The sequence below is a fragment of the Ursus arctos genome, unplaced genomic scaffold, assembly GCF_023065955.2.
Source record: "Ursus arctos isolate Adak ecotype North America unplaced genomic scaffold, UrsArc2.0 scaffold_19, whole genome shotgun sequence".
Taxonomy (NCBI): Eukaryota; Metazoa; Chordata; class Mammalia; order Carnivora; family Ursidae; genus Ursus; species Ursus arctos.
In genome coordinates this window covers 1,062,170-1,087,478 of record NW_026622863.1, presented here as the reverse complement: position 1 = coordinate 1,087,478, position 25,309 = coordinate 1,062,170, and the positions used below count along the sequence as shown (strand labels likewise).

Here is a 25,309-nt window from a genome sequence, read left to right as displayed (position 1 = left end):
AATTCTCGGAGGCAGCGTGCCCGGCAGCAGGATCCCCGGCCCCAGGGCCCCGCAGCAGCGTCCCCGCGTCCCCGCCTTCCCGGCGGAGGGTCCCCAGCGGCAGCAGGATCCCCGGCCCCAGGGCCCCGCAGCAGCGTCCCCGCGTCCCCGCCTTCCCGGCGGAGGGTCCCCGGCGGCAGCAGGATCCCCAGCCCCAGGGCCCCGCAGCAGCGTCCCCGCGTCCCCGGCGGAGGGTCCCCGGCGGCAGCAGGATCCCCGGCCCCAGGCCCCCGCAGCAGCGTCCCGCGGCCCCTTCGGAGCTAACACACCCCTGACCCTCCCGAAAGCCACTCCTTCTACAACAGCCTCCCTGACGCAGAATTCGCACCCGCGGAGAGACTCCGGGGTCTGGCTGCCGACCCTGCCCCGGGACGCCGCCGAGAGGGCCAGCGTCCACGGTGACTGCTGTCAACCTCCGCAGGAAGCAGCGTGGTATCGCTCTCTTGCAGGGACCTCACCGACTCCTCGTCCCGCCCACGACGAGCTCTTCCACCTTCCGAATCCCGCGGAGAGAGTCGCGCTGCGGCGCATGCGCGCGCCGGCGCCGCCTAGAGCGTCAGCGCGCATGCGCCTGGGCGCGTCCATTTCCCGGCCGCCCCCAACCCCCCGGTGCCGATGGTTCCGCCCGCGGGGGCGGGGCCAGGCTTGGCGGGAAAATCGGCGCGGAGCGCGGCACCACTTCCGTCCCGCCCGGTACCCGGTTCCTGTCCCCAGCCCCGCCATGGCGCAGCCCCGCCTCACCGACTTCTTCGCGCGCCGCCGCCCCGGGCTCCGCGCCGCGCCGCAAAGGGTCAAGCCGGCCTGGAGCACCCCGAGCCCGGCCAAGCCCGCGTCCGGCGCCTCGGCCCGCACGCCGGGCGGCAGCCGCAAGCGCGCCCGCCCGCCCTCCGAGCCCGCGCGCGACCACCCCGCGCCCCCCGCGCGCCGGAGGCTGCGGCTGCCGGCCGACACGGTGAGGGGGGAACTGAGGCCGGGTCGGGGGGAGGGGGACGCGGACCGGGGGGCTGGCTGCCGACAGTGCACCGTGCAGAGAACAGGCCCGGAACAGCTGCCGGAGACAGTGGAGAAGGCCTGGGGCTCGGTCAGCGCAGACGGCTGGGGGCAGGTGTGCTGCGGCCGCCGCGAGAACCAGGCACGGAGCTCCGCAGCGAGGTCGCAGAGGTGCTGTAGTGAGCTCCTGGAGGGGCCGTAGGAGGGCCAGGGCTCAGTGGGCTGGTAGATGTCCAGTCTGCCGGCGAGGCCAGGCGGGGGGTCGGGCCCGGGAAGAGCGGGAAGCACCGACAGGCGATGGCCCCGCCCCTCTGGCTCGGCTCCGGCGAAAACCTCCACCGGTGCCCCCAGCAGCGCCTACTCTAGCTCACTGGGGAGGAATCCCTCTCTTACCGCAGTGTCTCACTAGTTCACCTTTGGCCTCCTGCCCGCCAGGTCTCAAGTTCCGCTGTCCCGGCTGCCCCAGCTGCCCCAGCTGCCCCTGCTGCTCCCTCGGACCCGGCTGCCCCCGCTGACCCGGCTGACCCAGCTGTCCCCGCTGACCCGGCTGTCCCCACTGACCCGGTTGCCCCGGCTGCTCCTGCTGCTCCCGCGGACCCAGCTGCCCGGGCTATCCCCGCTGCCCCTGCTGCTCCCGCGGACCCGGCTGCCCCTGGCTCCCCAGAGCAGACCCCTCTCTCAGCAGGTCTGCAGCCCTGCCTGGCCACCAGGGAGAAGAAGGTGAGGCTGGACCCAGGGTGGGGGGGGGTAGAGTGCTGTGGGTGTGACTGGCCAGCTGATGGCATCTTGTGTCCACAGGCCTCCTCAAAACTCATATTTTCTGAGCTCAAGTCATGCCTACAGCGGGCACGGGAGCTTGGGGCCCGGGCCCAGGAGCTGAGGGCAAGTGCCCAGAGGAAGGATGCTGGGGAACCCAGCGTGCCAGAGGACCAGGGGCAGCCAGCAGGGCCATGGTGAGTCCTGGGTGGGCGGTCAGGCACCGGAGGAAAGGCAAGGCTGGTGGGAAGACAGGGCTGAGCAGAGGCAGGGGCTGCCCCTTTCATGGACCCCGTGCACTTGATGGGGCTCTCGGATCCCAGCCCTGGCACTGGCTCGCTCCGCACCCTGGCCTCCATCTGTGAGACATGCCAGTTCTTGCCGCGGGGGCCTCTGTGAATTTTCAACGGCTCGCCTTATTGGGTGTTTGTCCCCTGTAGCCATGTCCGTCCTCCCCACCTCCTGTGGTTACCTCGTGCCTCTTAGAGATGAGGGAGCCAGGGTTGGGGGTGGCCAGGGACTCCCCCAGGTGGCCAGGCAAGACATGAGAGAGCTAGGTTTGGAGCTAGGCTTTTCTGTCTGCAACCCCAGCCGTGCTCGTGATGGGGGCACGGGGTGTGCAGGGGCTGTGGGAACTGGAGTGCGGTGTACCAGGGGAGTGGTGCTCAAGCCCCAGCTCTGGGGTCTCCCTGGCCGTGCTGGCTGCCTGCCTGCCGTTGGTGTGGGAGGGGTGTGGCTCTGGTGCTTCCCCCGACGCCTGGCTTCCTCCCCAGCAGTGGAGAGAAGGCACCTGCCTACCAGCGCTTCCATGCCCTGGCCCAGCCGGGGCCCCCGAGCCTCGTGCTGCCCTACAAGTACCAGGTGCTGGCGGAGATGTTTCGCAGCATGGACACCATCGTGGGCATGCTCTACAACCGCTCCGAGACCGTGACCTTCGCCAAAGTCAAGCAGGGCGTCCAGGACATGATGTGCAAGTGAGTGGCCTGAGGCGGGAGGGGGGCCGCACCCTGCCTGCCATCGGCCGTGTGCCCTGCCCAGCGCGCTCTGACCCCAGCACCTTGTCCTGTAGGCGCTTTGAGGAGCGCAACGTGGGCCAGATCAGAACTGTGTACCCTACTTCTTACCGCTTCCGCCAGGAGCGCAACGTCCCCACCTTCAAGGATGGCGTTAAGCGGTCTGATTACCAGCTTACCATTGAGCCGCTGCTAGACCAGGGTGAGTGTGCTTCGGCGGAGTTCACGCAGCTCGACTCCCCGCCCGTGACACGGTTTTGAGCAGGGGTGTGAGGTGTTGGGTCCCCGGCCTCACACTCCAGGGGCCGGGGGCTCAGGCCTGAACTCTGCCCACAGAGACCGGCAGCACGGCCCCCCAGCTGACGGCCTCGTGCCTCCTGCAGCGCCGGCAGGTCTTCAGCCAGAATCTGGTGGAGCGTGTCCGTGAGCACCACAGGGTGAGTGCGTGGCCGAGATGGCCAGCTTGGCCCTTGTAGGAAGCATCTCCCCAGCCTGCCCTGTCCTCTGGGCCCTCCTCCAGGGCTCGAGCCATCCCTGTCCTAGCTTGGTCTTATCTGCAGGAAACGGGCCCTCTCGGGAGGCTGACCTTTAGAGTTCTCTGAGCCCCTCCGAAGATGGCCTCCTACAGGGTGCGGGCCGGGCGGGGGCCCTGGTCCTGGTCCCCCAGCTGAGGGGAGGAGCCCAGCATCGCAGCCTCAGTCCCTGCGAGGTTCATGACGGGCTCTGTGGGTGCTGGCGGCTGCTGTGTCCTGCCCTTGGCCCAGCTGAGCATGTGGAGCTCAGGTGCAGGACCTTGCCCGAGGTCGCCCAGCTGGGACCGGAGCCCAACAGCCTTGCCTGCCCCCACGCAGATGTGCCCAGGGTCACCCGGCACTCCCTGTCTCCTTCGAACACAGGCTTTCCTGGCCTCCCTGAACCCTCCCATGGTGGTGCCCGAGGACCAGCTGACACACTGGCACCCCCGCTTCAATGTGGACGAAGTGCCTGACATCGAGCCGGCTGAGTTGCCCCAGCCGCCCAGTACGGAGAAGCTGGCCACCGCCCAGGAGGTGCTGGCCCATGCCCGCAGCCTCATGTCGCCCAGGGTGAGAGGGTCAGGGATGCTGGGGCGGGGCAGCCCGACCGCCACATGGGCACCTGACAGGCTCCATCCTTGGCCACGTGCCTCGGGGGTGGTGGGAGTGGGGGATGTGCCCTCCCCTCATTCACAGCGTGCCCACTGGTGGGTTCTGCCCTGGGGCCACGAACGCCTGCCCTGACACGCAGGGTGCTTGGGCTGGACAGATAGCAATTCCTGTGCAGGGAGGGCTTCTCATTTCTCCCCTCTGACCTGCCCCAGATGGAAAAGGCCCTGAGTGACCTGGCTCTGCGTACGGCCAAGCCCAGCAGCCCTGGGTCCCCTAACCCTGCCCTGCCGGCCACCCCGCCGGCCACTCCCCCTGCAGCCCTGAAGGGGGTGTCCCAGGACCTGCTGGAGAGGGTGAGTGTTTGGGGTCCTGGCAGGGAGGCGGCGGGAAGGGCTGTCCGCTGACGATTCCCGGGCCTGCGGCAGATCCGGTGCAAGGAGGCGCAGAAGCAGCTGGCGCACATGACGCGGCGGCCGGAGCAGGAGCAGCGACTGCAGCGGCTGGCGCGGCTGCCCGAGCTGGCCCGTGTGCTGCGCAGCGTCTTTGTGTCAGAGCGCAAGCCAGCGCTCACCATGGAGGCGGCCTGCAGCAGGATGGCGGGCAGCTACGTGGTGGCCATGAGCCCTGGTAGGTGCGGGGCCCGGGCCCTCCCCATGTCCCCGACTCCCGGATGAGGATGGGCACCGTGGACTGGCCGCTCCCCATATGTGTGGCGTGTCTGTGGTGTGTGCCGGGTGGGCGCAGTGCCCTCGAGGTCACCTCTCGAGCCTCTACGCACACAACCCAGCCAGCTGGTCCCCCTCAGCCCCTCACAGGGCTCCACGGGGCCGTCGGCTCCCTCCAAGCTACAGGGCAGCTCCTCCCTGGGGACTGGGACTGGTGTGGAGCTTAGTGGGGGGTCAGCTCCTTGACAAGGCTGCTCTCTCTGCTTCTCGGGGGCACGAACAGGCCCGGTGGGTGTGTGGGAGAGGGGGAGGGCTGGTCCTAAGGAAGGCCTGCTGACAGGGCCTGGACACCCGCCCCGAGGGCGGTCAGCACCCACTCGCATGGGCGTGGGCCCCAGCCTCACGCAACCCCCCCCCCCCCGTCTGCAGGCGAGATGGAGCAGCACGTGCGGCTCATCTCTGAGCTGCTGCCCAACTGGCTCAGCCTCCACCGCATCCGCACGGACACCTACGTCAAGCTGGACAAGGCTGCTGACCTGGCAGGTGTCATCACGCGGCTGGCCCGCCTTGCCCATGCGGAGGCGGCGCTGTGAGCCTCGCAGACATGGGCTTTGGGTCCCTGGCCGGCCTGCTGCGTCTGTTTTACTTCCTTTAGGAACACAATGCACTTTTGTGCCTTCTGAACTCCCACGAGGCTCTCTGGCCGGTGTGGGCAGCACGCCTCCCCTGGTGCAGCATTTCGTCATTAAAGTGGTTTCTGTTGGGGACTTTGTCTTTGCTGTGTTTGGGGGTGTAGGGAAGTGGAGCAGGAGGTCAGGTGGTTGGCAGAATGCCTCCTGGACGTCCATGTGGAAACCCTGCATGGTCAGTGAGCTTGGCGTCCCCACTGGACCCTTGTAAGAGGGAGGCAGACTGCAAGTCTGGAGGGTGGTGAGCCGCTGGCCTGAGGATGGAGGGCCGGCCCTGAGTCCAGGTGCGATGGGCTCTAGAAGCCGGGAGAGCCAAGGAGATGGTCTCTCTGGAGCCCCCAGAAGGAACCAGCCCCACCCACATGGATGGTCACTTCCAGCATCTAGAAGCCGCAGGGGCCGGGACGTGACTTGTTAGAGCCACAGCTGAACAGCAGTTTGCGGAGCACCAGTCCCCCGTCTGCCCTCTGTGAGGACAGAACCACACAGTGCTGCAGACAGGCCTACGCAGCCTGCCGGGGGATTCCTGCAGGTCCCGGCCCCGAGGCCCAGATCCCACCCTGGCACCTGGACCAAGAGCAGCCGTTCTAGCAAAGCAGTTTATTCGCTCCTCTCAGTGTAAGTGCACCTGCAGGGGCCTGGAGCTGAGCCCCAGCTTGAACTGCTAGCTCCAGGCCTTGGCACCTCCAGAGCCCACAGGACGAACTCCAAGACAGTGGCCTAGGCACCGGAGAAAGGCACAAAATCGTTACCAAAAAAAAAAAAAGTCCAGGCAGATGGCCAGCGCCCCCTGGCGGCCAGTAGCCAGCCACTGGGCTGGAACTCCTGCCAAGACCGGGCCAGAGTCACTCAAACTGCAGGAGAGAGAAAAAGGGCACGGGCGCCAGCTTCTCCCGGCCCTTCAGAGATGTCAGCTCCACGAGGCTCACGCACTCCAGCACCTCGGCCTGCAGCTGGCCCAGCAGGTTACACGCTGCCCGCATGGTTCCTGGGGAGAAGGGGGTCGGCATGGTGACGAGGCTCCCAAAGGCCCATGCAGCCCTATACTAGGCCCTCTTGGCCAGGGGGCGACCCTTACCGCCAGTGGCCAGCAGATCGTCCACGACGACCACCTTCTGTCCCGGCTCCAGGGCGTCTCTCTGGATTTCCAGCTCAGCCTGCAGAGGGGAAGCAGGCACACGGTCTGCATGTGTCCGGAAATGGCCTGGGAGGTGACGCCGACAGGACGCCACACAGTCTGGGGCCCAGCTTCAACCCACCCAGCGGTTTCCTGGCTGTGTGAGCTAGCCTGGTGTCTCAAGAGTCCGAGCACCAACCACGGCAGTTCCACTCGACCCACAGCCATCCTCGGGGGAACCAAGGGTCAAAGGTGGCGGCACCCAGCCCACTCACCTTGCCATACTCCAGCGTGTAGGAGGCAGACACAGTGGGGCCAGGGAGCTTCCCTCGTTTTCGGATGAGCACGCAGCCCAAGCCAAGCTCCTGGGCCAAGGAGGGGCCGAACAGAAAGCCTCGGGAGTCCAGGCCTGTTGGCGAGAGCTGGGGTGTCAAGGGGCAGCTGTGTCGCACAGCTGCATGAGATCCCCGTGGGCCAGTGCTGGAAGGTGACACGGAGCCCTTCCAGTGACAACAGGCTCCTAGCTCTGTTGGCTCCAGCTAAGAGACCAACGACATCCACCCTCTCACGAACGCTGACCGAGCACCCACCCTGCACAGGGACAGCTGGGTGCTGGCAGGTGGGAGATTGGGGGCTGGGGCCCACGACCAGGTGTGTCCTGGACGCCCGGGCGTGTCCGTGGCTGCGTGGCCTCAGAGAAGCTAGCTAACTTTTCCCCACAGCGCTGCTGCCAGCCCGTAACCGGGCTAGCAGGGGCTATGGGACGGACTCAAGACACCTCTTGTTATCCTTAAAAGCAGCATCTACCCAGAAGGGGCAGCAGCACATGGTCCCCATCCCACCCAGACCAGTGGGGGGTGGGCTTCTGGGAGGAACCCCCTGGGGGACTCAGCCAAGTGGGGAGGTGTGGCCGCTCAGGGCGGTGAGGAGCCGAGGAAGGTCTGCATGTGTTTGCCCCCAGGTGCCGCTGGGGACAAAGGGCCTGGCCCACGGCTCAGTCAGTACACACTGTAGGGGCACCCCCATGTTCTTGGCCCAATGGACTCTGGTCAGACACTCCCTGGGGAAATTCAGCCGCGGAGTGCCACGTGTCCGGAGCCGAGGACCAGGAACTTGGGGGGGGACGACCCTGCCCTCGGCCGCGCCGACCAAAGCTGTACCCACCCTCAGGCTGCAACGTGGGGCGCAGCGGGTCTATCCTTACAACCCACCCAAGGGTTACCACCCAAACACCCGTGCGGCGTTCAGCGTGTCCCCTGAGGGCCGCCCCCAGCCCCCCAAACAAACGCGGGGCGTCCGTCCTGTGTCCGCTCTTCTCGGGGGGAGAGGAGCGCACACGCCGCCCCCCCTCCGGGCCTAGCGCAAACCCAGTGACCCCGCCAACCACACGGCCTCCCGGGGCCTCCGCAGACACCCCAGGGCACGGCAGGGGGCGGGCAGGAGGCCCGGGAGGGCGGCGTCCCCCTGGGGTTCAGGCTCCAGCCCCCTCCACTTGCCCACGATGTAGTCGATCTTGCCACCGTGGGTCTTTCTCAGGTGGTTCGCCAGGAGGCTAATGGAGGCGCGGAAGGAGTCGGGGTCCTTCAGGAGGGGCGAGATGTCCCTGATACGCGAGAGCAGGCCGGGTGACCCCAGGGGTCGGGCCTGGGCCCCGCCCCGAGCCGCCGCCCTCCGGGGCCCCGCTCCTTCGTCCGTCCGCGCGGCCCACGCGTCCCACCCGCCCGCACCTGAACAGCACCCCCGGGACGGGGAAGTCCGGGAAGCTGCGGATGCGCCGCGCCACCAGCTGCAGCTCGGAGTCCGCCATCGGGCAGCCGGCGCGTGTCGGCGAGCCGGGAGCGAAGCTCAGCGAAGAGACCGGACGCACGCTGGGGAGGGGCCGGCGGCTCTGCGCCTGCGCTCCGCGCCAGTGGGCGGGGCCGGGCGGTGGGGGTAAGCCCACAGCCGCTTGCAGGAACTACCGTATTTCATCGAATCTTAGGTGCCAAGGTTGTTAAGGCGCGCTTGTATTTTTGTACCCTGAAGAAACGCGTCCCCGCCAGGGGTGGTTTGCGTGCGCCCTGGGCGCGAACTCGGCGTCCCCGAAGGCCCGGCCGGGCTCCCGGAGAAAGCCCCAGGGGCGGGCGCGCGCGGGCAGCAGCGGGGGCGCCGGGGCCTGGAGGGGAGTGGCGGGCCCGGGACAGTCTGGGAGCAAGGAGGGCCAGGGCCACCGAGAGCACCGCCCCGTCTGCGCAGGTGGGCGGTGGCTCGGCGGCCCCAGCGCACCCCTCCCCCTCCGTCGACTGCCGCAAAATGTAGCTCTTAAAAAACACCCAAATGCCCATTCCTTTATTCTAAAATTTTCCTTCATAATTTCCCAAGTCTTACAACGGTGCGGCTTTGGCGTCACGATCACCGCAGAGACGGGAAAACCCCCTCCACGGAAGGCGGCTACACATGCCTCCGGGTGGGGACGACGAGGTTGGAGTCTACACCCGCTTGCTCAGGCTCCTGGCGCTGGGCCACACCAGGAGCCCAGCGGAGGAGGGTCGGCAGGGCAGCCGTGAGGCGCCGACTTGCCCCACAGGGCAAGGGGATAGGATCCCTAAGGAAGGTGGAAGATCGAAGCTCCCCACAGGACCAGGGAGGCCTTCCTCGGCCAGCGTCAGGATCCCCCTCCACGTTCACAACCGCACCCTGGTGGGGTGCAGGGGGACCCTCTGCACAGGCCCAAGGGGCCAATACAGCATTGGCACGTCCAACCATGACAGCGGGACTCGGGTCGTAGCCACGTCCTCTGGATCCTGCCATGGAGGCAGGGCCCTGGGGTAGGCCAGCATTCAGCTCTGGGGCTGTGAGGCTGTGGGTCATCGTGGCAGGGTCAGGCGGGCCAGGAGGCCTGAAAGACACCAGGGCCAGGTCTTGGCACGTGAAGCCTTGCAGGTCTTGCTGTTGGCTGCAGATGAGGTCTGTCTGGTGTGGAGGGCAGAGGGCAACTGCGGCTCTTCCAGCACAAGCGGCCCTGAGGCCAGAGCTCTCCTGCCCGCAGGCACTAGTGGGGCCAGGAGCACTTCTCCGGGATGGACTCCGGGGGCGTCAGGCACTTCCCTAACTTTTCACAGCCTGGGGGCGCCCAGTTCTGCCGGTGAGAGTCAAGAGAGAACATGAAGTTACTCTAAGCACGTCTGGGCTCAGTAGTGGCCAGACTCCTGCCCCGCCCCATCTCCTCCTTGGCCTCAGGGCGTGACTAGCCGTGGCGGGTCGGCCACCCACTGGCCCTGCTGCAGCGCCACATTTCAAGAGGGGCTGACCCACGAGGGTCCTCACAGCCTGCTCGCGATCATCCACTGAAAGCTCTCTGATCGTCAGCTGGGGGGAGAGCCGCCCTGTCTCAGTGGCACGTGAATGTCCCACACTTGCTCTGTATGGCCGTACTTCTCCTGGCCCAGAGGAGGGAGCCCTCCTTGTTTCGCTATGTCCTCCCACTGCCCACGGGGTGTCCCTGTGCCCTGGCAGAGAGACTCAGAATCAGCGTGGGGGCACTCCCCCCAGAGGGGGCACCACAGGCTGTTGCTGAATCAGAATATCAAGGGCAGTGAGAACCCCGGGTGAAGGGCTCTCCTGCCCAGGATGGCATCACATGGCTTCTGGCTGCCCGTGCAGGGTGGGGCCGGCCACTGGGGCACGACAGGCTTGGCGAAGGAAGCTGCTCTCAACCTCGGAGGCAGAGCAAAGTGACAGGGTGTGTGCAGAATACAGACTGTGGGCCCAGCCTGCCAGTCTAGGGGGTTGGGGAGAGCCAGCACCCACGATTCTAGATGCTGGTCCACAATACTCTGGTCTGCCTTCAGTTCACTTGCGGGATTTGCGGGAAGGGGGGCACTGGTCCCCCACTTTTTCCAGCTGCGGCAATGCCCCACCCAGGTCCCTCCACCCCCGCGCTCGCTACATCTCCACGTGGTGGGAAAGGACGCTGCCACCTGGAGCCTCAGCCTGGGCGGGCACCACATATTTGCTGACGGAGGGCATGCTGGGGGTGGGGACAGCTCGCTTTCACAGAAAGATTAAAGACGGGGCTTGGAGCGGGCATGGGGGCTCTCAGGCTCCCGGGACCCCAGGCACCTTGGTGGTCCTGACACAGGGAACTCTGTGCTCCAGTGCTGTGAATTCAGAAGGCAGACCACCCCTCCGAGGGAAGGAGGCGGCCCTGCTGGCTTCTGCTCTGACTGTCCTTCTGTGGGCAGCTTGAGGACACGAAGCCCCAGGCGTGGACAACACCCCCACAGCGGCCCTGGCTAACGAGGCAGCCTTGCCCGCCTATGATCATGTTCAGTGCCAGGAAGATGCTCCGAGTGCCCGACTCTGTTTCCCTGGCACACCCCCCCACGCCACACTGACTCCTCCCAGCAGGCTGGGCTCCAGTGGCAGCTTCAACCGTGCTCAGCGACTCTCAAATCCACCGGTGGGTTTTGGGGTGCGGCCAAAGCTTCTGACACTGGGATACCCAATCACCCATCTTTGTGGAGCAGGGTGCACACAGGCACGCTCAATTACAGGGACAGGACTTGCAGGCAAGTCCCCGCAGGGTTCCAGGACGGCTATCCCTAACAGGACCTTCAGGCCATCAGCCCAGCGTGTCCACACCCCACGTAGGAGTGGCTTATCTCGCACCTGCAGAGGCACCAAGCGATCCCCTGCCACACCTGTGAGGTCTGTGCCGGGGCAGGAGGAGGGAAGTGGCCTCCGGCTTGTGGCCTCAGCAGCTTCTGGATGCTGTTTACTGGCGTCCTGCCACACCGCCCAATGGTTGCCTCAGCTGCCAGAACTCTGCGACCCCAGACAGCTCCCGCTCGAGAATGTGGGTGAGGGTCTGGGGTGTGCAGAGGTCACGTGGCCCTAGGGACACCCTCCCAGCATTGGCAGCCCGTGGCGTATCAAGCACTTACCATGACGGCCTGGTTGCACACGTTGAGTTGGGGCTGTCCGGGGACCAAGGTCTTCTGGTGCTGCTGGACGACCAGGGTGACCCCGCGAAGGGCATCCAGGTACTCAGTGCTGGCAAAGCTAGAGGCAAGAGTGCCAGGTCACCGAGGGAGGGAGGCCCAGGCAGGCCACAAGGTAGGCCACCCAAGAAGGTCAGGAAGGTGCCTGGGGAGTGAGGGATCCCTCCGATGAAGCCACCAGCCAGCGGACCCCACCTCTACCCCTGTGTGCGCAGAAGGGCCCTGCCCAGGGGCAGGGGTGCACCCCAGGAGCACAGCAGCCATGACTCCTGCCTCACTGCTCAGGGCCTGAGCCCTGGCCAGCACCCCCGAGGGCACCGTCAGGGTCACGGGCGCCCTCGAGCAGACTCAGATCTCTGCAGGCTCCTGCTGCCTTCCTTCTCGGTCCCTCCGGCCCGAATCTGTGTAGCAGAAGCAGCCGGTCCTGCCCTGCTCCCCACGGTCTCTGGATCCGCAACTGTGGCACTCCCATGTCAGCCCTGCTGCTCAGGCCCTCCACCAGGCTGTGCAGGCTGAGCTCACCACACACACCCCGACAAGCTCTTCCAAGCAGGTCTCGAGGCCTGTGTCACGTCTTTCCACGATTCTCTGACCAAATGCACTGGGAAGGACCGGCTTAAGCTAAGCTCAGCAGTCTCATCGGCAAGGTCTGCCTTGGTCTCCTTGTCTGGAGCACGGGCACCAGTGTAACAGGGACATGTGTAGCTTCTGGGTGACCCTGGGCCCAGTCAGGCTGCTGGAAGCCTAGTGGGCAGAGAGGCAGCAGGCGGCTCCTCCAGAAATCGGGCCCTGCCATCCGCTCCCATGGTCCTGCTGGGTCTTGGCTCTGAAGTTACTTCCAGGGGCAAGAGGGGGGGGTCACACTGCTTCTTCCCAGCCTCCCCCTGGTTTGGCCTGATCCCCAACCCCACTTGCACGTGGTCCTGGGCTCCAAACCTGTGGCTGGTGATAACTGCAAGGTGCTCCCAGCTCCCACTTGAGTGTCCTGGAACCTCCGTGACAAATGGCCATAGACTGGGGCTCAGACCCAGTTCTGGAGGCTGCAGTCTGAGATCCAGGCAGGAATGCACCCCCTTGGAAGGATCCAGGGTCCCTTAGCAGTTGGGTCCCTCCATCTCTGCCTCCGTTTTCATGTGGCCTCTCCCCTGCGTCTGCATCCCCTCTCGTGTCTCCCATGGATACTCTCACTGGAGGTAGGGCCAGCTCATCTCAACCCTCACCTTAATTACCCTACAAAGTCCCTACCGCCAGTAAGACCACATGTGAGGTTCTGGTGGGTGTGGGCACAGGCACATATGGCTCCTTCCCACGGTCTTGGGCCTCTAAGCTGGACAAAGGCCCCGGGAAGCGTCTCAAGTGCTCTGGATGGCATGGCAAGGCCCCACCCCAGAGCCTCGCTGGGAGGAGCCCCAGGGTGGATCTCTCCAAGCTGGTGCTGCCTGCCATGCACAGAGGTTCTCGTCTACCCCACGCCCAGACCCTCAATCCCCCACTGCAGCCATCCCTGAAGGCAACTCAGGGTGGGGGTCACAAGGACCCGTGGGAGAGGGAGACAGATGGCAGGCAGATGGGAGCACCCGAGGAAAGCAGGCCACGCACGGCACAGTTTGCCGCGGCCGACACCAGAGGACGGGCCTGGAGCACCTGTCGGGGATAGGAGGCCCCCATGCGTTTCTTTGTGCTTTCATGCGTCTCTAAGAGCTCAAGAGGCACGTGGGGCTCTCTGGTGACACCCAGGCCCCGGTGAGTGCCTGCATTTGGTCGGGCCTGGCCAGCATCTTCTCTGCAGCCGAAAGGCCTCCCCGCGGCCTGGCTCACCTGAGGGGGTACCTCTCCCCCGGGTCTCGTCCCAGGTGGAAGATCAGGGGCAGCTTTGTGTGTTCCTCCTGTGTGTGCGTGGTAACTCCTGAGACGTTCTGCCCAGGGCAGAAATCAATGCCCTGAAACGAGAGGCCGGGAAGGCAGTGAGGGCTGTGTGTGTGTCTGCACACGCGCGCCGGGAGCCCTGACAGCAGTGGCCCTGAGCTCTGCGAGGCAGGCCGGCGCATTGCGTTCCGGCGTGCCGCATCCCAGGAGCGCCACGAGTGGGTGTTCCAGGGCTGAGCACGACGGAGGACGGGCCTCCTGTAGGATGGCATCTTTCCCACGTCCCTGGCCTCAGGGACACGGAGCCATCATGTCTGTATTTTTTGTACCCTGCTGTACTTTTGGGGGGAGGGGAAATGAATCTATTTCAAATATTTTAGGGGTACCTGGCTGACTCAGTCGGTAGAGCATGTAACTCTTGATCTCGGGGCTGTGAGTTTGAGCCCCAAGTTGAGTGCAGACATTTGTTTAAAAACAAAATGTTAAAAAAACCAAAAAAACAAAAAAAAAGTGCTACCACCAAAAAAAACATATAAACTGTTTTTAGCCCGTCTCATAGCTTCTAGGGCAAAGCCTCCCCAGCCAGTCTTTGGACAAAGGCCTCCTGTGGCCTTGCTGTGCTCAGTGCTCCCTGAAGGCTCCTGGGCCGCCCCGGAGGCCAGGCTAAGACAGAGGCCCATGGCGGCGGCCCGGATGCCCAGAACAGCAGGGACTGAAATGCGCTACTGCTGACTTGGTCGAGGACACAGGAAAGCAGATCGTGTGGCCCCGGCCCCCCAGATGGGCCCAGCTCTGTACCCTCCCCAGGCCGCCTCTGCCCTCAGGGCTCCTCTGGGATGGGGGCAGCTTCGGCTTCGGAGGTCAGCGTGTGGCGTGAGCACCGTTCAGATGCTGGGATGGCTCTGGGCTCCCTCCCGAAAATGCTGCACTCACGGCCTGGACCTCTGTCCCCAAGGCTCACAGGCTGCGGGACTCCTTGAATTGGGAACGAGAGAAGCCAGCTGTACCCCGAAGGAATCCTGACGGCCCAATGAGCCCAGGGCCCCACAAGCAGCTTGGCTCCAGTCTTCGGCCAACACAGGACATGGCTTACAGTGTCTGGAGAGGTGGCATGACCTGTGCATGTGAACCCCAGAACTGGGGGTTTGGGGACTGACTTGGGCCGCTCGCTTCTCAACCACAAGCAACTGGAAGGCTTTCTGCAGGCACCAGTGTGGTTGACAGGCAACCCCCCGTGTCTGACCCCCGCCCCCCGCCGTGTCTGCCACAGACAGCTGGTCAGTGGGCCAGGTAATATTTTGCTTTTCAGTAAAGCAGGGAGGTTAGGAACCCAGGAAATTCCACTTATCTGCACTGAGCTGAGATTCTCGAGTCAGCGGCTGGAAAACTAAGGAGGATCACAGATGGAGAGGGCGGCCAATGATGGATGCCCAAGTGGGCTCCAAAGTGGGTGACCCTTGACCTTCTGGGAGAAGTGCTGGAGATCACAGGTGGATTCGACAATGGGAGAGCCCACTACCTCTAGCACGAAAATGCTGGCAGCTAATGGTCTAGACAGAACACACAAATCCTCATTTGGATGCAAATCAAATGCGCTATTTAATTAAGACCCTGCTAATTAGCACAGGATTTCCCTTACGGCTGTTGTCCCGAGGGAGGCCGTGCCCGTGGGGCATCACAGCCGGGCCAGCCCCACTTGGCCCCTTCCCCCTGGGAGCCCAGGACTGTGTGCAGAGCGGGGAGCAGAGTGCACCTGCCCCTCCGCAGCCCTGGCCCTTGGAGGCCTGCACTTAGGCTAGGTCCAGAAGTGCAGACGGTCACATGCACACGTGTACCCCACTCCCGCTGAGCCCTGCGCTGGCACAGGGAAGCTGGTCCCTCCCTCCTCCTCTGCCCTCCCTGCTCAGCCAGCCCTGGGGAACGGAAAAGCTTGACCTGGGATGTGGCCGGGCCCCAGGGACAAGAGTACAGCTGGGAAGCTAGCAGGGTCCATGGGGGCGATTCCCCAAGCCAGGGACCACCGACCTGTACACCCCAGCTGAGACGCACCCTCAGGCCTCTCCCTCAGGCTGGGAGCCTGCCCGGGACCGGCTGTGTGGCCCCAGCCAGGCAGCCACGTGGCTTCTGAACAAAACTGCCCCTAGCGTGTTAGCTGTCTGGAAGGGCTTGGAAGAGGTGGCCTGCCATCCCCCTGGTGCTTGTGTGAGCGGCCGATGGGTGTGGGGATGCTGTCGCCCTTACTTTTTGGGCCCTTCCCACCCTCACACGCTCCCTCGGCCATACTGACCCCTGGAGGGAGAAGGGCCATCGGAACAGCTGTGTGGGCAGCCCTGACGGTGAGCCCACTACCCTCCCGGGCAGCTGCCTCCCAGGGAGGGACCCCCTGACCTCCACACACAGGGTAGAAAAGAAGCATGTGCTTCATCTCCTGAAAACTCAGAAGCTGTGCCCAACAGACACCCTGAGGGAGCGGGAGCCGCATGTCCCTTGAGCTGGGAGGGGGGACCGCCCACAGCAGAGCGGCCTCTCCCAATACTTCCCGCCCCAGGGTAAACTCGGTCAGGACAGGACAGGACAGGCAGGCAGCTGCCCCACCTGCAGGACCTTCTGGACTTTCCCGAAACCCTTTCTAAAGAAGCTCCCCCAGCTCTTCTGGGTTTCGGCCCGGGCAGGGGGGGGTGCTGGGACGGGCTCATCTGAGTCAGCCCTCACTGCACCCTGCCCCGAGAAGCCCCGAGAGGCCCCGAGAGCCTGCAGGGCCAGGGAGCCACAGGGAGGCCTGAGGGGTGGCTTCTGGAACGCCAGCTGCTCCTGTGCCACCTGAACTCTCGGGCAGCTGACAGTGGGGCCGGAGAAGGCCCTGGGAGGGAGAAGTGAGGCCACACATCTGCCCCCAAGCCCACACGGCCAAGCTCTGGGTTTTTGGGTGTCATGATCTCTTAGCCTCCGAGAACCTAAAGGGCAAACCACATGCAGCCCTACCTAATAGATGATTGGAGGCCAGGTGCTCAGGATGGCTGAGATTGCACCTAAAGAAAGGGTAGGCTCACCTTCGGGGAGGGAGAGCAGGTGCAGGGACCCTGGACACAAGCTGGGAGGGCTGGGGGGCCTGGAGGAGTCTAGTGCTAAGAGTGCAGACCAGGGGACAGCAATCTGCCATGCCCTTTGCCGAGTGCTCTGGAAGAGGTTGGGGGCTGCTGCTACAGTCTGAAGGCCCACAAGTCAGGTGGCAAGCACGAGAGCCCTGTGGCCACCAGCCCTCCGCAGAGGCCTCTGGTCCTGGCCACCTTCTGGCCTGCTCTGTCCAGATGTGTCCTCCTAAGGGTGGGGTGGTGGGGGTGCAGAGTGCACGGCACCCCAAGCCCCCTTACCTGTCTGTACTCCTCCCAGGAATTGGTCCAGGTCCAGAAGTGGGCCTTGTACTGGCCGAGGGTGACTGCCATCAGCGTGTTGCCACGGTAATAGAATATTGGCCTGTCAGCAAGGGAGGGAAAGGGTCAGGAGACATGAGAAACCTGCGGGCACACAGTTATGCTGAAATGTTACAGAAATGACCCTGCTGGGCTCACAATGGGCACAAGGGTAAACAGGTCCACAGGCTGCAGTAGGTGAGCCCATGGTCAGTCCCTTGGTTCTTGGCCCTGGAGGTGAAGCTGGCAGCAGGCAGAGAGTGGCTCTGGCCCTCATCTCCGGGCAGACAGCCTGCTAAGACCACCACCACCTGCACCCCCTGCCCCCCAGTAAATGAGCTCTTGTCCAGGGTTCAAGACGAAAAGACAATGTTGAAAACACCTAACAATGCCGTCTCATCCTTGCCCTAAAGCCAAGGCTGCATGCAGCTCTGAGGGCAGCGGGGCTGCTCCCCCTGCTACACCACTTAGCGTTTCAGAATTCACATCCCTCAGAGCAGCCCACGAACCTCGTTTTGTATGAGCAAAACAGCGGCTGGTCTCAAGCCAGGGAGAAGCTAAGTCCGGACATGACGGATCCGGCAGGAGTGGGGCCCAAGACGGGGCTGGGCTCCAAGGGTCTGGACGGCTGGAGACTCGGGCAGGAGTCTGTCCTCCCTCCCGCAGCCCCTCCACCCCGAGCGCTGGGCCTGGATGTGCCCTGATGCCCCAGGTGCTGGGAATGGTCTCGGAGCCCCAGGGCTCTTGCCCCCTCAAGCCCTCCCCCAGCCCTGAGCCAGCTGGGGGAGGAAACTGCTTTGTCAGCCAGGCCTGGCTCTGTCACCTGGTGCCAGGAGGCCAGTGCCTGGCTGGAACCCACCTGTCTGTCAGCTGGCCCCGCAGCATGGCAGGCAGCAGGTCCAGGCCGTCGATCACCCTGTCGCTGGGCGGTGCCAGCCCTGCGAGGGCCAGGCTGGTGGTGAAGAGGTCCATGATACTGCCCAGCTGGTGGCTCACCTGAAATGACAGGACGTAGGTGCACATATCCTGGCCCGGCACCTTCCTCTGGGCCCTGCGTTTGCAGTCTCACCCAGCTCCAGTCTGTCCTGGAGCCCCTGATGTCCTTGAGGGTCAGGCTGGCACGTGGGGGGCCGCCACACTAACTCTCGCACCTCAGGACCCCGCGAGGGAGGGACGAGCCCTCTCCCTGGAAGAGTGGCTTTGGGAGCTCAGGGCCAAGTGGGCATTCAAATTGTTCCACCCGCAATTTCTGAGCCTTCATTTCTGTGGTGACTACGAATCAGAAAGAGGCAGAGATGAGAAGAGGGTGCAGCAGGATGCCAGCGGGGTCCGGCCTGCTGAAGCTGGCACCCCAAGCCCGTCTGTCACCAATATTGTAACACTGAGCCACTGTGGACTTCCCAAATCAGGTAAGAGCACAGGTGGAAAGAAGACCTGCGAGGCCCGGAGCAGCACGGAGGAGGGGCAGCTGGCTGGGGCCGACGGGAGTAGGGGGGACGGGACAGGTAACTGTCATGCCAGAGACCACCCTGGCCCAAACTGAATGGTGCAACTCCACGCAACCAGCAAGACGGGCCTAAGGAAAGGCACGCTCTTGGCAAAGGGCCGCGTGCTGGTCTCCGGGGTACACGTCTACTCTCCGCACGCGGCTCTGCATCATCTGGAGCCCACAGGGTTCCTTCATCCCGCCACGCAGCGTCCGTGGCCTGGATCTGGGGTGGGAGCTGGGTCAGTGGGAAGCCCAGAGAGTCTGTGGGCAGGCTTGGCGAGGCAGGCATCCCCTGTGTGCACGCTGTTGGCTGGGACCTCCAGCCATGGCTTCCCAGTCCCCAGGAGCTCCTCAGAGCCACCGTGGGATCACGTGACACTCCCCCCGACACGAAGAACTCCATGTGGACACGGAGTACACAGGCCATGGCTGCTCGCATCGCTGGTCTGCAGCCCAGTGTGGGGGAACGGGAAGGCCACGTTTGATTTAAACCTTCTGCGAAGGTTTGCAGAGGGGAGAAGGTGGCCAATGGCACTATTGTCCTGGCTTCTCTCCCTTGCCACTTTTTTTGGACAAAAAAGAAAAAGAAAACAAGAAATCCAAATATTTTCACTACCTAGAAAAAATAAACAGGGAGGAGAGACTGTCGTGTGGGTGGCATGGTGGGGTAGGACAGGATATCTGATGTTCTTATCAGCACAGAACAGCTGAGGGCACACAGAGAAACTTCCTGGAGGACAGAAACTCTCAACATGCATAACGCCTTTAAGAAAAAGCCATCAGCCTGCTGTGGGCATATGGGAGTCCCTCTGGTGCCACCATGACTTCCAAGATTCCACTCTGAAACAGTCACCCTGCCAGGCATGGGGGGGCAGATGACGGAGACGTTACATAAAGTCCTCCCAGGGTCATCACAGGGCACAGGCCTCAGAGCCTGTCGGGTCAACTTCAGCATGTGCTGTGGGACGCAGTGCAGGGAAGGCCGCACAGCTCTGATCGGTACGTTCGCTCCTCCAGGGAGCAGGGCCCAGAGGGGTGAGGAGCCAGGCAGATGAGGGGGTGAAGGAAGATGGCCCCAAAGGTTGGGGCCTTCCCTTGGGAGAGAGGTCCCCATGGAGACTGTCTCAGAAGGAGAAGCTGGGGGGAGCCAGGGGAGGAGAGTGGGCTCATGCCCCACGCCTGGGGTCTGCTCCCAGCTCTGCCACCTGACAGCTAGTGGTCCTGACAAGGGACTTCCTCTCCTTGGGTGACAGTTTACTAACATGTGGCATGGGAGTGGTGATGATGATGATGGTGATGATGATGATGGTGAAAATGGTGGTGATGAGGATGATGATGATGGTGGTGATGATGGTGATGATGACGATGATGGTGATGATGGTGACGATGATGGTGGTGCTGATGATGATGGTGATGATGATGATGGTGATGGCGATAATGGTGGTGATGAGGATGATGATAGCAAGGGAAATGATGGTGATGATGATAATGGTGATGATGATGGTGATGATGATGATGGTGAAAATGGTGGTGATGAGGATGATGATGATGGTGGTGATGATGGTGATGATGACGATGATGGTGATGATGGTGACGATGATGGTGGTGCTGATGATGGTGGTGCTGATGATGATGGTGATGGCGATAATGGTGGTGATGAGGATGATGATAGCAAGGGAAATGATGGTGATGATGATAATGGTGATGATGGTGGTGAAAATGGTGGTGATGAGGATGATGATGATGGTGGTGATGATGGTGATGATGACGATGATGGTGATGATGGTGACGATGATGGTGGTGCTGATGATGATGGTGATGATGATGATGGTGATGGCAATAATGGTGGTGATGAGGATGATGATAGCAAGGGAAATGATGGTGATGATGATAATGGTGATGATGATGGTGAAAATGGTGGTGATGAGGATGATGATGATGGTGGTGATGATGGTGATGATGACGATGATGGTGATGATGGTGACGATGATGGTGGTGCTGATGATGATGGTGATGATGATGATGGTGATGGCGATAATGGTGGTGATGAGGATGATGATAGCAAGGGAAATGATGGTGATGATGATAATGGTGATGATGGTGGTGATGACGACGGTGATGGTGGTGATGATAACGGTGGTGATGGTGATGGTTGTGATGATGACGATGATGGTGATGATGATGATGGTGATGATGATGATGGTGATAATGGTGGTGATGAGGATGATGATGGTGGTGGTGATAGTGATGGCAGACAGAATAATACGCACCCCCACTGAGGTCCACGTCCCAATCCCCAGACCCTATGAACGTTTCCCTACATGGCAAAGAGGGAATCAAGGCTGCCAAGCAGCTGACCTTAAAACAGGAGCTGATCCTGGATCCCTGGCAGTGGCCGGGGGGCCAAGATCAGAGGGACGAGGGTCACTGCAGGGTCCTGACCGTGGACAGTGGCTGGGAGGCCAAAGTCAGAGGGACAAGGGTCACCACAGGGTACTGACTATGGACAGTGGCCAGGGGGGCCAGAGTTAGAGGGACGAGGTGACACTCGACTGGCCGCTGCTGGCCTGGACGATGGAGAGAGGGGCTGTGGGTGCCTCGAGAAGCTGGGGAAGACGAGGAGACGGCTTGTCCCCTGAAGCCTCCAGAAGGGACCAGCCCTGGGACACTGTGAGCCTGGCCCACGAGTCCTGGCCGGTCTCCCGACCTCCAGCCTGAGTGGACGAGGGTGTTGTGTGAGCCACTGAGTATGGCAATTGTGACAGAAACCATGGGGGAATCGATGTCCCTCGTGGTGTTGCTATGAGGGCCGCGCCGTGCCAATGCTCTGGGAGAGACCAGTTCAAAGACCACAAGAGGAGTATTTCCAAACATTAGCCCTGACACCCCGTATTTATCAGGAGTCTGAACTGAGATGCCCCGTGAGAGAAGACCCTGCCTGTGGGTTCCTGGTGGAAGGAGGGACAAAGCAAGGGGCTCTGAGGGGTAGAAAAGGGCTGCTATCTCTGAGAGTGCGCCTATGGAACCAGTGGCCTGGGAGACATACTTTATGGCCAAACAAGCTCTTAGAAACTCAGCATGCCCTGTGCCTTCCAGGTGTTCGTGATGTCCATTAGCACACTAAGGTTCTGACAAGTCCTGCACGAATGAAACCTGCTTAACTTAGTTGAACTCAGGACTGCCACATTCACTGACAAGGCAGCCTCGTATTCTGATGGCAGCTGCTAACACCACCCCTGATGTCCCGGTGCCTGCCCCATCTGCCCTTCACCAGCCTCCTCGTGGTGTGGAGGAGCTGGGAGTTATCACCTCCTCGAGCAGCCGGCGTGACTCACCTGGCCCGCAGGGATTCGCCCAGGCCACCACGCAATCGCAGGCTCCCGCATCCCACCTTCGAATGTGGTCTGCTTCCCACACAGAAAGGGGCCATTGCTACCACCTAGAGACACAGAGTTGTCACACATCAGACGCCTACCCCGAGTCCCCAGGGTGGCACCCACCCAGCTGGCCACTCGCTTTTAGGAGGGGTCCGTCTGTCACACCTTCCTGGCCCCTCAGGGGTGACGCTGCTGAAAGGACCAGCCACAGAGTTCAGGCCTCAAGTTCAAGGTCAGAACGCCTGGAGCTGGTCTGGCAGTAACGCTGTGTCTGTAAGGCAGCGCAACCGCTCAGAAATGGAGAACGTGACCACTGCCGTTAGCCAGAGCCGCAACACAGGTCCCGGAGAGTAGCTCAGTGGGGTTCACGGCTGCCTGCAGGGACCATGTGACTTAAACATAGCGTCCTCAAGTGTCCCGTGTATATGGGGTTGGGAGTCTAACTAAATGCGTCCACTCCTGGGTCCCCTGGCGGGGTGTTCCATGGGGGAGGGGGCAGATTGTGTTTCGGAGAAGTCCCGCTCGGAACCACACGTGTGGGAAGCGTCGGAGGGCACACAGCCCCAGCCAGGCTGGTTTGCTCCCAGAGCCCAGGGCAAGGTCCCTCAGCAGGACACACGGTGGCCTGCCACCGCCAGCGCCGGCTGCCTGGGGCTCCCGCAACCCCGGCCCCCGTGAGAAATGGGAGAGGTGTTGTTCTCGCTCCCACGCGGGACCGGAACCCCCCTCCATGTGCTAGTGCAGGCAGAGCCCGAGGGAAGAGCACCATCGAAGGACGCGTCAGGGCTACAAGCAGGCACAGATGGAACGCACACGCGAGTGAACTGCAGGGAACAGCGAGGAGGATGGACACAGCTCCTTCCGGGGGCGTCACGGGGCTGAGGTGTTGACGAGGGGCCGCTGCTTGTCTACTATGCAGCAGGCTGTGAGGCGAGTATACGGATTTGCGTTCTCACAACTAGGTGTGTGGATTTCGTGCGTGTGAACCATTCCATACTTTAGGCATGAAGATGGGACACTGAAGCCCAGGCCTGGGAGGCTGGTGGTCCCAGCGAGGGCTGGCCATCGGGGGGCTCTCGGGGCGCCAAGGTGGGTAGGCACAGCAGGGACAGCAGCACCCAGCCGGGCCGGGGGCCTTTGCTGGGAGGGAGACAGAGGGTCCCGCCCTCCCTCTGGGACCATCAGCTGTACGGGGAGAGCCTGCATGAGGACGAGGTCCCTCCACGAGCCGGGGGTTGGCACTCCATGGCCCCCTTGGGGCCCCGGACCAGCCAGGCCCAGACTGAACTGTTCTGTCACCAACGTGATTCCTTCTCAGCTTGAGCTCATCTGCCCCCCGGAACAGCAGCTGCAGGAGCTCCCCCCAACTGTAGGTTCCCCCAGTACCTCCTGACCCAGGCCTGTCCCCCTGGGGTTTCCTGCTCCCCGTGGCCTTCCTTCTAGAGCCCTCTGAGTGACTCAGGACCCTGCTGAAGCCCCAGCACCTTAAAGGAAAATGGGACAAAGAGACGTGCCACCACGGTGTGGCGGGGCCTTACAGGACACAGGGTGGAACAGCCTGAGAGCCTGCCGAGCAGCCCCAGGGGCTCGCAGCCCTGCAGAGGACCCCTCCCTGGGGCCAAGCCAGCACTCTGGGGCGGCGGCCAGGCCCCTGCCCTCCTAGACACCACTTCCCACGAGGTGGGGAGAAGCTCTAGACTTCCAGGGCTGGAGAGTGCTCCACGGAATGTGGGTGTTGGTGGGTCGCCCCTGCCAGTCTCCTGTGTGACTGGGCCCAGGCCACCCCCCGGTCTGTTCCCACTGGACAAGGGTCCAGGAAGGAAGCAGGCATCTCCCCCATCGGACGGGGCTCCAGGCCGGCCCCGTCACACTCTACCGAGGGTGGCTGAGTGGCCTGACGGAGCCTGACATTCCAGTGCCCCGAGGACAGCCCCATCTGTGCGGCGAGGGTGCCTGAAACACTGGCCTTGTTTGGGAGCAGAAATGAGGGCAGCGCCGTTGTCAGACGTGAAGAAAACAAACGTGTTCTCTGTGATCCTCAGGTCCCGAAGAAGGCTCAGGATTTTCCCAACACTGTCGTCGATCTCCCGGACAGCATCCCCGTACCTACAGGAGAAAGGGCATCAGGGAGCAGTGAAGTCACGACTTTGGGGATGGACAACACACCGGACTGGCTGAATTCAAACAAGAGGGGAGGAAAAGTCCGGTTCCCAGAGTTAATCCAGGACAGAACCAACTACACCACTGCAACCCTTTCACAAAGGCCGGGCTGATGGACAGCTTTGGGGAAGCACGGGTGCTGCTCTCTCTTTCTGTGAGGGTAACTGAAGACGTAATGGCACTGAGTGCCCCGTCCCTGGAAGTAATCAAGCACGGCTGAACCCTCCAGGTGGGGGTCCCTGTCTCTATGACCAAGGACTCACCGCCCTCGCCGGCTGGTACCCAAGAAGGGCCGAGAAGCATAAACAGGTGCGTGAGTGGCGTCGATGGCCCAGTAGAGGAAGAAAGGGCGCTGAGCCACCTGCTGCCTCTTCATGAAGTCCAGAGCTTCCTGAGGAGAAGACGCTACCTTCGTGTGCCCTGGCGGCCGGCCTCCCCCACCCGGGCCTGCCCAGCCCACACTTCCGTCACCTGCAAGTACACCTGTGTGAGGTTGGCCTCCCCAGTCCGCAGATTGATCGGAAATTCCTCATAATATCTAAAAACAACACAGACCCAGACAAAAATCAGATTTCAGAAGGCCAAGAAAGCCTCCTTCTCCATGATTCCACAGGCGAAGTTAGGGCCTTGTTCCCAAGAAAGACGGAAACGTTGAATGCGCGTGTCAACGACGCTGAAGCTGGCACTGCTCCGGAGGTCACGGGGCTGTCGAGCACCAGGCGCCACGGCAACCCCCCCAATCTGGGAGGAGCAACGTGCGAGGACAGAGGGAGGCTGGCAGAGGCGGGTCTGCGGTCACCCAGGGCCGGCGGCAGCTCACGGGCACAGGTGCTCTAAGCTGACCACGAGGGCACCCGGAGCCCCCGAAATGCACTTCCGACGGGGCACGCGCTCTCAACTAGGCTGTTATGAAAACGCAAGGGCCTGACCGAGCTTTCTGGCCCGTGATATACCAGAACTTCCATCGAAAATGTGAAACAATACAAAAGAAAGGAAGGAAGGAAGGAAAATCAAGCCAAAGGAAGCTGGAGACAGACCAGGGCCTGACCCCAGTGGGGGCGACGACGCAGGCTCCGCGAAGGCAGGTCCGTGGCCAGACGGGCACATGTGGAGCCACTTGGCTCAGACAGCAGAGCACCCCTGGCCGGCTCCCGTGGAAGCTCCTAGCATACGGCCCACAGGCCAGCCTGGTGCAGGCACACGGCCTCGGAGCTGGAGCCCAGGGTTGCCCATGGCTTCGGGAACGGAACCTCAGAAGCTGAACACCGTGCTGTGTGAACACGCCTCGTTCGGGGAGGCTCTTTGGTTCTCACCATATTCCTAACCTTCTCAAGGTTAAAAGCTCCTGCAGGTGTGGCTCAAGCAGGGGTCCCCTAAGCCGCGGGGTCCCCTAAGCTGCGGGTTGTCTAAGCTGAGGGTCCTCTAAGCCGCGGGTCCCCTAAGCTGGGGACCTCTAAGCCATGGGTCGTCTAAGCAGGGGTCCCCTAAGCCGTGGTCCTCTAAGCCGCGGGTCGTCTAAGCCATGGGTCCCCTAAACCTCGGGTCCCCTAAGCTGCAGGTCGTCTAAACCGGGGTCCCCTAAGTCGTGGGTCCCCTAAGCCACGGGTCCCCTAAACCTCAGGTCCCCTA

General features: G+C 62.8%; 3 protein-coding genes across 4 annotated transcripts in view; 1 reads left to right on the top strand and 2 right to left on the bottom strand.

The window, feature by feature from the left end:
• Positions 1-696: 696 nt before the first annotated feature.
• CDT1 (chromatin licensing and DNA replication factor 1) lies at positions 697-5,350 on the top strand. Its single transcript, XM_048223669.2, has 10 exons — positions 697-991; positions 1,465-1,749; positions 1,828-1,982; positions 2,562-2,759; positions 2,855-3,000; positions 3,135-3,235; positions 3,695-3,883; positions 4,138-4,278; positions 4,351-4,552; positions 5,020-5,350. The coding sequence occupies exons 1-10, from the start codon at positions 761-763 to the stop codon at positions 5,181-5,183; spliced, it is 1,812 nt and encodes a 603-aa protein (XP_048079626.2). The 5' UTR covers positions 697-760; the 3' UTR covers positions 5,184-5,350.
• A 514-nt stretch (positions 5,351-5,864) lies between these two features.
• On the bottom strand, positions 5,865-8,610 carry APRT (adenine phosphoribosyltransferase). The gene is made up of 5 exons (XM_026494602.4): positions 8,124-8,610; positions 7,893-7,999; positions 6,672-6,805; positions 6,358-6,436; positions 5,865-6,267 (listed from the first exon to the last, which is right to left on the bottom strand). The coding sequence occupies exons 1-5, from the start codon at positions 8,201-8,203 to the stop codon at positions 6,125-6,127; spliced, it is 543 nt and encodes a 180-aa protein (XP_026350387.1). The 5' UTR covers positions 8,204-8,610; the 3' UTR covers positions 5,865-6,124.
• A 93-nt stretch (positions 8,611-8,703) lies between these two features.
• The window catches only part of GALNS (galactosamine (N-acetyl)-6-sulfatase), a 26,567-nt gene continuing 9,961 nt past the window's right edge, over positions 8,704-25,309 (bottom strand). For both annotated transcript variants that reach the window (XM_026494596.4, XM_044382325.3), the window contains 9 exons: positions 24,152-24,218; positions 23,944-24,071; positions 23,487-23,626; positions 21,479-21,582; positions 17,514-17,650; positions 16,616-16,718; positions 13,197-13,318; positions 11,322-11,439; positions 8,704-9,514 (listed from right to left, as the gene is read on the bottom strand). In XM_026494596.4, the coding sequence (XP_026350381.2) occupies positions 9,428-9,514; positions 11,322-11,439; positions 13,197-13,318; positions 16,616-16,718; positions 17,514-17,650; positions 21,479-21,582; positions 23,487-23,626; positions 23,944-24,071; positions 24,152-24,218 (1,006 nt within the window). In that variant the 3' untranslated portion in view covers positions 8,704-9,427. The remainder of the gene's footprint in view (positions 9,515-11,321; positions 11,440-13,196; positions 13,319-16,615; positions 16,719-17,513; positions 17,651-21,478; positions 21,583-23,486; positions 23,627-23,943; positions 24,072-24,151; positions 24,219-25,309) is intronic.